Genomic DNA, 9477 nt, shown 5'->3' with positions numbered 1-9477 from the left:
TTGGCGATGACGTCATTCGAGAGATAAGGAATTGAATAAATGATGCTACCCTCGTTGACGGTGTCTTGGTCGTAAAGTGAACTAAGTAACCAATTGTTGTTGTTGTTGTTGTTGATGTTGCGGTTGTTGTTGTTGACGTTGTAGTTGTTGATGTTATCAAAACTGTTGATGGGGCGCAAGTAATGCTGGGGTTCTATGAGGATAGGCCGCAGATCCGACGAGTTACTATCGAATTCATATTTGCTGACGTTGTTGCTGTTGTGTTTTATGTAATTGTTGTTGTTGTTGTTGTCAAAGTTAATGTTGTTGACGCTGATAAATTTGTTGACAGCTCTGTCGTTCTTTATGTCATCGCTGACGGAAAAACCGCTGACGCCACAACTACTACTACCACCGTCAGCAACAAAGTTACTATCATCACCACCACAGCCAACATCACTACTGTCAAAAACTTTCGAGAAATTGTTGGGAAAGCAGGTCTCAGGCATATTGTGTGTCTCGTTATCAACTAGTTGTTGCGAAAGATGTTGTTGTTGTTGAACGTTGTTGTTGTGGTTGATATCACATAAACTTTGTTGGTGTTGTTGTTGCTGCTGCTGCTGTTGTGGCTGCTGCAGTAGCTGCATTTCAAAATTATTTTGCAGATGCAATTGGTTGTTGCTGATGTCTAGAAACTCTTTATCCTGGCTATCGTCATCATCGCAAGGGCTTATGAAAATTATATTTTCATTAGCGTTGCTGTTGGCGGTTCTCGAGACATCGGGCGACCTTGTAAAGAGGTTTAGTAAGGATGAGCAGCAGTCTAAGTTGCTGCTGCTGCTGCTGTTGTTACGGATAGTGTTGCTGTAGTTTAAGTAGTAGCTGCTGTTGTCTAGGCGGTCGTTGCAGCTAGCGACGGACTCCGTAGTTTTCAAGTCGTCGTCTGTTGGTTGCTGTAGTTGCCGTAATTCGAGTTGTTGATCGCTTTCTAGCGATTGTTGTTGTTGCTGTTGCTGCTGATGTTGTTGTTGTTGCTGCTGCTGTTGTTGTTGTATATGTTGTTGTTGTTGCTGATTTTGTTGTTGTATATGTTGTTGTTGTTGCTGCTGTTGTTGTTGTATTTTTTGTTGTTGATGATGAAAATTTTGTTGTTCATTGAAAAAATCTTCTCCGTGCAATTTTTTCCAAGTACTAAGTTCATTTTGCAGTTCAAAATGCAGCCTTTCCACATCACAGGGGGTGTCAGCGCTTCTACTGACGTCATTTCCGACGAAGTTATTGTTATTAATGTTGCAACTAGCGTTGTTGTTTATGGTGTTGTTGTTGTTTTTGTTGTTGTTGCTACAGAAAATATTGATGTCATTATCGTCGTCGTTCAAGAGACAGTCTAAAAACGAAATGGTGAGGTCGTTGTTAATGTTATTTTTGTTGATGTTGCATTCGTAGTCAGTATAGATGTTGTTGTTGTTGCTGCTGCTGTTGCTGTTGTTGTTGTTGGCATTAAAATTTCTGTATAGATTCATGTCCTCTTCGACAGTGTCATTGAAGCTGGTGAAAAAACTCTCAAAAATGACGTCAATGTAATTATTTGCGTCATTATTGTCATGGTTGTTGTTGCTATTATTATTATTATTATTATTATTATTATTGTTGTTGTTGTTGTCGTCATCATCATTAATATTGAAGAGATAACTTTTCTCATGAAATTCCTTTTGTTTGGAGCAATATCCATCATCATCATCATCATCTTCTTCTTCTTCGTTATCGTTATTATTATTAGTAGTAGTAGTGGTAGTAGTAGTAGTAGTAGTAGTAGTAGTAGCAGTAGTAGTAGTAGTAGTTGTTGTAGTAGTAGTAGTAGCAGCAGCAGTAGCAGTATCATTTTGAAAGTGACTTTCAAGCTGTGTGTTGTTCAATATTCAAAATTTTTAATTTAATTACTTTAAACAAAAGTAAAAAGTCAAATCTAAGTCATAAGAATAATAGTAACATTAATATCAATAACAATTATTATTATTATCGTTATTATTATTATTATTATTCTATTATTATTAATATTATAAAATAATAAAAGACAATCCTAATGTAATGTCAAAAAAGTGTTGAGCAGAGGTGTGTGTAACAATATTAAAATATATTAGGAACATTAATATAAAAATATATGGAGATAATTTGAAGTAATTATGGAAATAATTATGTATAATTATAGGTAAATTACGAATATTATTATTAATTAATTGGTAGTTCATTTATTTTTTGTTGAAATAGTTTGATGATTAACTGTAGAGTAATACCACTTACTGGTCTGTCTTTTGGTGGTTGTTTAGTTTGAATAAATAAATAAATAAATAAATGAGTAATTAGTTGATTAATTGATTAATAAACTGATTAATTGATCTAATTATTCTTTTTTGATTAATTTTACTAAAATCAAACATGTTTTTACGTTTAATAGCTGTAGTCTTTGTTGAAAGAAAAACGAAAAATAAATTTATTTCCATTGAGTTTTATCAAAAAGTTAGTTATAAAGAATTACAAAAAGTTATATCAGAATTAATTAATTAATTAATTAATATAGATAATTATATTATAATTAATGCTAACATTTGAAGGAATAATAACGGTCTCCAACTCCATCATCAGTCAGAAGTCAGAAAGGGGTATAGCAGAGAGTCTAGAAGACAGAACAAGTGACCTAAAACACTTATTCAATATCAACAAATACCCGACTTAATACCGTTAATTAGCGGTATTTTATACCAGTTTAACAGTATTCACCGGGAGACATTAAGAAATGTGTTAGCTCTTGGAGTTTAGTTTAAAATTAAATCAATAATATAGACGCTCAAAAAAACGAACAAAATCGACGAAAAACCTCTAATTATTCGTATTTTAACACGGACCGGCCGAGATTTACAAATATTTATCAATCAATTAGCAATAAACAGACAATATACCGACAATTATCCGACGGAATGTCGTCATTTAACTGTATTTTATACGCACTTCACGGAAAAAACTGCTAAAACTGTAATGACATACAGTCATACAGACATAAACATACGTATATATTCAGCTCTATAGGTAAAATTTAATAGTAAAACAAATTGTAGTAGGACTAATATAACAGTGATAATAATAATAATTATTATTATTATATTTGTATTTATAACTCTTTAAAATAACAAATTCTTTCCGTAGAATTGTCTACAAATTCGTATTTGGCGCTCCGTTTCCACGTGTTTTCGCTAATTTTTACCTGGATTTAACGGTTTACTATCTGACGGTAGGCTGTTGAAAAGTGAACTTTTATTTTTCAATATAACTAACAAGAGGAATAATAACAAGAATTATACAAATAAATTCAAAATAAAATAATAATATTAATAATAATAATGATAATAATAATAGCGACAAACACAATAACAATAATGTTTTTTATCTGTATTATCTACAGGCGTTTTCATATATATAATTATAACTATATTAATAATAATCATAAATATATATATATATATATATATATAGGCTATCAGATTGAGCTAAATTTATATATATATATTTATACATAAATATATATATATATATATATAACATGTGTATGTTGATCAATAAACCTTTCAAATTTTTTTAAGATGTGAAATATCAACCAGTGAAAGATGTGAAAGTCATTTGGGGAAGGCTTCAATCAATCAATTAATAAATTAATCAATCGATCAATTAATCAATCAATCACTCACTTTTTCTTTCGTCAATCAATCAATTAATCTATCAGTCATTTATTCATTTACTCACTCACTCACTCACTCACTCACTCACTCACTCACTCACTCACTCACTCACTCATTCATTCATTTATCAATCAATCAATCAACCAATCTGCAGCCCATTTATTAACGACGAATGTTCCGAGTAACAAGCACTGGCTCAAACCGATCGTCAGTAAGAAACTCAGAAACAAATGAAAATAACTAGGAATACAGCAATAACTGTAATAATAATAATAATAATAATCAAAATTATGATCTTTATTATTATTATTATTGTTGTTGTTGTGACGACAATGATGATGGCGATGATGAAGATGATGATAGGAGGAATGAAAGGGGCGATGGAGGTTTCCGGAAGAGAACAGGGCCAGCCAACCCTTGTAATGGTAGGGCTCTCTCGCATTGATGACGTCATCGTTCGAGGATGATGATGATGATGAGGAGGAGGAGGAGAATGGCGATGACGACGATGATGACAATGATGATGACGACGATGATGACAAAAACTTTGGAGAATTTTCCGCTGTTTGTAGTGGGCAGGGTTGAGTTTTTTTTACGTTTGCAAATTATGATTACTATTAAATTTAATATCATCATTATCATCATCACCATCATTATCATCCTCAACAACATCATCATCATCAATAACATCATCATCAAAAACAACATCATCATCATCACCCATTTTTAGTTCTATGGTGCTTGTGCCGACCCCTTCGGAGTTTTCGCATCGCAGGCGATAGGGCCGGTAACTAAGTTTGTTGACCTTCCGTACAACCAATGAAACCTCCCATCTACTGTGGTCTACGTTCTGATTGGTCAGTTGATTTCCAATACTCGTACGTGATTGGTTGAATGTTTGTATGTATGTTTGTTTGTTTGTGATTGGTTGTAGGATTGTATTAACGGACGTTTAATTGGTTAAAGTTTTGTTATATTTATTAACGACTGGTTGATTGGATTTTAACACTCGCTTTTGATTGGTTAGTTAATTTTGAATTATTATAGATCCTTTTGTATGATTGGTTGTCTGGTATTGAGAGAGTTATAAACAAAATTTTAGTAAAAACACAGCAGAAGCTAACTTTTACACAGGAATAAAAGTTATTATCATTCATGGCGAACACGTAGTTCTGCATGTTCTGATGTTGTTGTTGATGTTGTCGTTGTTGTAGTTGTCGTTGTTGTTTTTGTTGATGTTGTTGTCGATGTTTTTGTTGATGCTGATGTTGATGTTGTTGTTGATGTTGTTGTTGATGTTGATGTTGTTGTCTCTGTTGATGTTGTTGTGAAAAGTTATCGTGACGATGACGACGACGATGACGATGACGACGTATGTGCTGCTTCCGATCGAGGCCACTACCACCTCTTTGCATTCCCACAGTGACTTCATAATAGAACGGACTCTCGTAAGCATCAGCAGCATCGTCATCGTCATACCTGTGGCCGCCATCCTCTGATACTCTATCAGCAGCCCTACTGCTAGCATTGCTATAACGATTATTATCACCGCCATCTATGATGTAACTAGTTGCATTGTATTTGCTATGGCTATTTTTGCCCGAGGCATAGATACCATCATATTTATTATTATTGCTGTTATTATTATTATTATCATTATTATTATTATTTATATTATTATTATTATTATTATGAATGTTATTATTATTATTATTATTATCATCATCGTCGTCATCATCGTCATCATCACTGGACCAATGGATGGTGTAAATTTCGGGCCTGGCCCTGACATGGCAGACCATGGTGGCATTCTTCTCGCCCATTCTGGCGTACGTCGGCCCGTCGCAATCTATTTCCGGTTGGTCTGGTGGTGGTGGTGGTGGTGGCAGTGGTGGTGGTAGTTGTGGTAGTAGTGGGGGTGGTAGTGGTGGTAGTAGTGGTGGTAGTTGTGGTGGTAGTGGTGGTAGTAGTGATGGTAGTAGTGGTGGTGGTAGTTGTGGTAGTAGTGGTGGTAGTAGTTGTGGTACTAGTGTGGGTGATGTCAGCGATAATCTATTTTCGGGTGGTCTGATGATGATGATGGTGGTGTTGGTAGTAGTGGCGATGATGTCTGAAACAGACATCATGTGACATGATGTGGAAAATTGTGAAGACGATAAAATGATGTAGATGATGATGTTAGTACTTAAATAAACACACCTACACACATTACACACACACACACACACACACACACTTACACACACACACACACATACACGCACGCACACACATACGCATTCACTAACAGTACACAACAAGCGTAACGTTAGTGGTAGTAGCTTCCAGCGTTTTGTGGCTGGCCACACACTGAATTAGGGTGCCATCGTCATGTGAGTTAGCCACAAAGTTTGACCTCCAAATTGTCGATTTGTATGTCAAGAGACGCATATCTTTTGGGCCGGAGTATTCAAGGGTGCTGTTAAAATGTATGTGTGTGTTTGTGTGTGTGTGTTTGTTTGTGTAAGCGCGTGTGTAAATGTGTGTGTGTGTTTGTATATAGATGTGTGTGCGTGTGTTTGTGTTAAATATAATTGGTGTCAAAAATTTTCTTTATTTTTCAGTAATGCGAATGTCTGCTTGATCGTTCATATTTTCACTCACTCATACATTCATTCATTCATTTATTTTTTCATTCATTTATTTGTTTATTCATTCATTCATTTATTCAATCATTCATTCACTCACGTATTCCTCCTGAACATCTCTGATACGTTCTTTCCACCATGAACGATTGACATGGCTGGGGCAGGGTATGCGCCGTGGCTCACGCATTTCAACATTGTGGGTTTGTCTGCAGGGTGATGGTGATGGTGATGATAATGGTGATGATGATGGTGGTGGTAATGATGATGATGATATAACGACGATGACGAAGATCGATGATGGTAGCGATAATCGCCATCATTATCATCATCATCATTAACATCATCATCATCATCGTCGTCATCATAATCATCATCCTTCTCATTATCATCGTCATCATCAACATCATCATCATCATCATTGCCAACATTATCATCGTCATCATCATCATTGCCAACACCATCATCATTATCATCACAACCCTTACTTTGTTGAAGGGTAAGGGAGGTAAATTTCGTCTGAAAATCACCGTACATTTGGCTGGCTGGTAAAACGCCACTACTACTACTACTACTACTACTACTACTGCCACTACTACTGCTACCACCACCACTACTACTACTACTGCTGCTGCTGCTGCTGCTGCTGCTTTTAGCATTGAGGCTGCTAAAGATGCTTGTTTGCGCTAAAAAGTACAATCTCTTTACTGCAGCTGAATATGATGAAAAGGTTTATTATTATTATTATGATTACTCATCATTATCATCATCACTATCATTATTATTATTATTATTATTCATTATTATTATGATTCATCATTATCATTATTATGATTTATTGTTATCATTAATATGATTATTATGATTCAATATTATCATTAATATGATTATTTTGATTCATTATTATTGTGATTAATCATTATTATGATTCATTATTATGATTCATTATTATTATGATTAATTATTATCATTATTATTATTATTATTATAATTATAATTATTTTCGACTCTTAGAGATATGTAATTGTAAGAGAGAGGGTTGAAGACTGACAGAGGACGATGAGGTTGTGCGTAACACGGCCGAGAACCATGGACTTCTTACCCCTGACCTCACAAGAATAGTTACCACTATCCGTTTCAGTAACCCCTTGATGATGATGATGATGTTGAAGATGAAGATGTAGTAATGGTGATGATGATGATGGTAACATGATGATGATGATGTAGTAATGGTGATGATGATGATGGTGACATGATGATGATGAAGATGTAGTAATGATGATGATGTAGTAATGGTACCAACAAGTCAAGAAATTGAAATGAGTTATGCGATTAAATGTAATATTTATTACGATCATTTTCATCCTTTCTGTCTTTCACTCTCTCTCTCTCTCTCTCTCTCTCTCTCTCTTTCTCTCTCTCTCTCTCTCTCTCTTTCTCTCTCTCTCTCTCTCTCTCTCAAGAATTTGATCCGCGAAGACAATTTTCCAAATCATCATCAACAACGCCGTAAAATTACCGATCATCATCATCGTCATCATCATTCTCATCACCACCATCATCACCATCATCATCACCATCATCATGGTGGTCACGTCATAATCATCATTACGTCATCATTATGACGTCATCGTCGGCTTAGTGACGAAGCAAAAGAGTTGTAATCAACTGATCTCTAATTGAAAGGAATCCGGTAAAGAGATAACGTCATTATTGTTTCTTTTTTTTGTTTTCATCCTAATCAAAATTGTATTCTTTTTTTATATCCATCGTGTTTATCATCGTCACCTTCATCTACATCATCATCATCACGGAAGTAGTCCTCGTCGTCGTCATCCTCCTCCAGAATGACGTCATCGACATCAGCGGCATCATCATCATCATCAGCATCATCAGCGTCACTATAAACAACATTTCCCGCCAATTTTTGCGACGAAAACCTTACGTGACAAAGTGTTATGCTGGCCATTTGAACTTGTAAGGAATCGCTAATTATAATGACACCAACCCATACATACACAAACACACATTCACACACATACACACACATACACACACACACACATACACACACATACAAACGAACGTGTGAACAAGCATAAATACAAACAGACAAGTCAAGAAATTGAAATGAGTTATGCGATTAAATGTAATATTTATTACGATCATTTTCATCCTTTCTGTCTTTCACTCTCTCTCTCTCTCTCTCTCTCTCTCTCTCTCTCTCTTTCTCTTTCTCTCTTTATAAACAAAGATATACATACATACAAGGGGATGTTGTATATATACACAACCTTAAATTAATGAGATCAAGGCTAATTACAATAACCTTCTCCCTTATCTGAAGATTTCCATTTACACGTACAAACATACATACATACATACAAACATACATACAAACATATATACATACATACATACATACAAACGTACATACAAACATACATGCATACATTCAATATCATTATCACGATTTTAGCAGGCGATCCGTTTTATTTATAGTCATTGTTTAGTTGAAGTAGTAGTAGCAGCAGATGTAGTAGTAGTAGTAGAAGTCGTTATAGTAGTAGTAGTAGTAGAAGCAGTGGTAGTAGTAGTAGTAGTCGTAATAGTAGTAGTAGTAGTAGCAGCAGTAGTAGTAGTAGTAGATTTAGTAGTAGTAGTAGCAGCGGTAGTAGTAGTAGCAGTAGTGGTAGTAGTAGTAGCAGCAGTAGTAATAGTAGTAGTCGTAATAGTAGTAGTAGCAGTAGTATTAGTAGTAGTAGTTGCAGTGGTAGTAATAGTAGTAGTAGCTGCAGTTGTAGTAGTAGCAGGGGTAGTAGTGGTTTTTAGTAGTGGTAGTAATTCTGCCAATAACAATACTTTCAGTAAAATTACTAGCTATCACAGTGCCTGCCTACAAAACATTCATGTTATTTCTGTTGTTTTAATTCGTTGAAAATTCTTTTTGAAAAAAAAGCTTTTCATGATCGTATATGTTTTACGTGCTTCAGATCTCAACAATAAAAGTAGTGATAGTAGTAGTAGTAGTAGTAGTAGTAGTAGTAGTAGTAGTAGTAGTAGTAGTAGTAGTAGTAGTAGTAGTAGTAGTAGTAGTAGTGGTAGTAGTAGTAGTAGTAGTGGTGGTAGTAGTAGTGGTGGTA

At 34.9% G+C, this 9477-nt stretch overlaps 1 protein-coding gene across 1 annotated transcript; it reads right to left on the bottom strand.

Moving 5' to 3' along the window:
* Positions 1 to 4863: 4863 nt before the first annotated feature.
* HELRODRAFT_180604 (hypothetical protein) lies at positions 4864 to 8303 on the bottom strand (the record flags this gene model as incomplete). Its single annotated transcript, XM_009029912.1, has 7 exons — positions 4864 to 5023; positions 5190 to 5345; positions 5466 to 5574; positions 5999 to 6168; positions 6438 to 6543; positions 7386 to 7481; positions 8123 to 8303. 7 exons carry the CDS (start codon positions 8301 to 8303, stop codon positions 4864 to 4866), a joined length of 978 nt encoding a protein of 325 aa, XP_009028160.1.
* Positions 8304 to 9477: the final 1174 nt, after the last annotated feature.

The sequence above is a fragment of the Helobdella robusta genome (genome assembly GCF_000326865.2).
Source record: "Helobdella robusta unplaced genomic scaffold HELROscaffold_63, whole genome shotgun sequence".
NCBI classification, from domain to species: domain Eukaryota; kingdom Metazoa; phylum Annelida; class Clitellata; order Rhynchobdellida; family Glossiphoniidae; genus Helobdella; species Helobdella robusta.
This window is presented reverse-complemented; position numbering and strand designations above follow the sequence as displayed.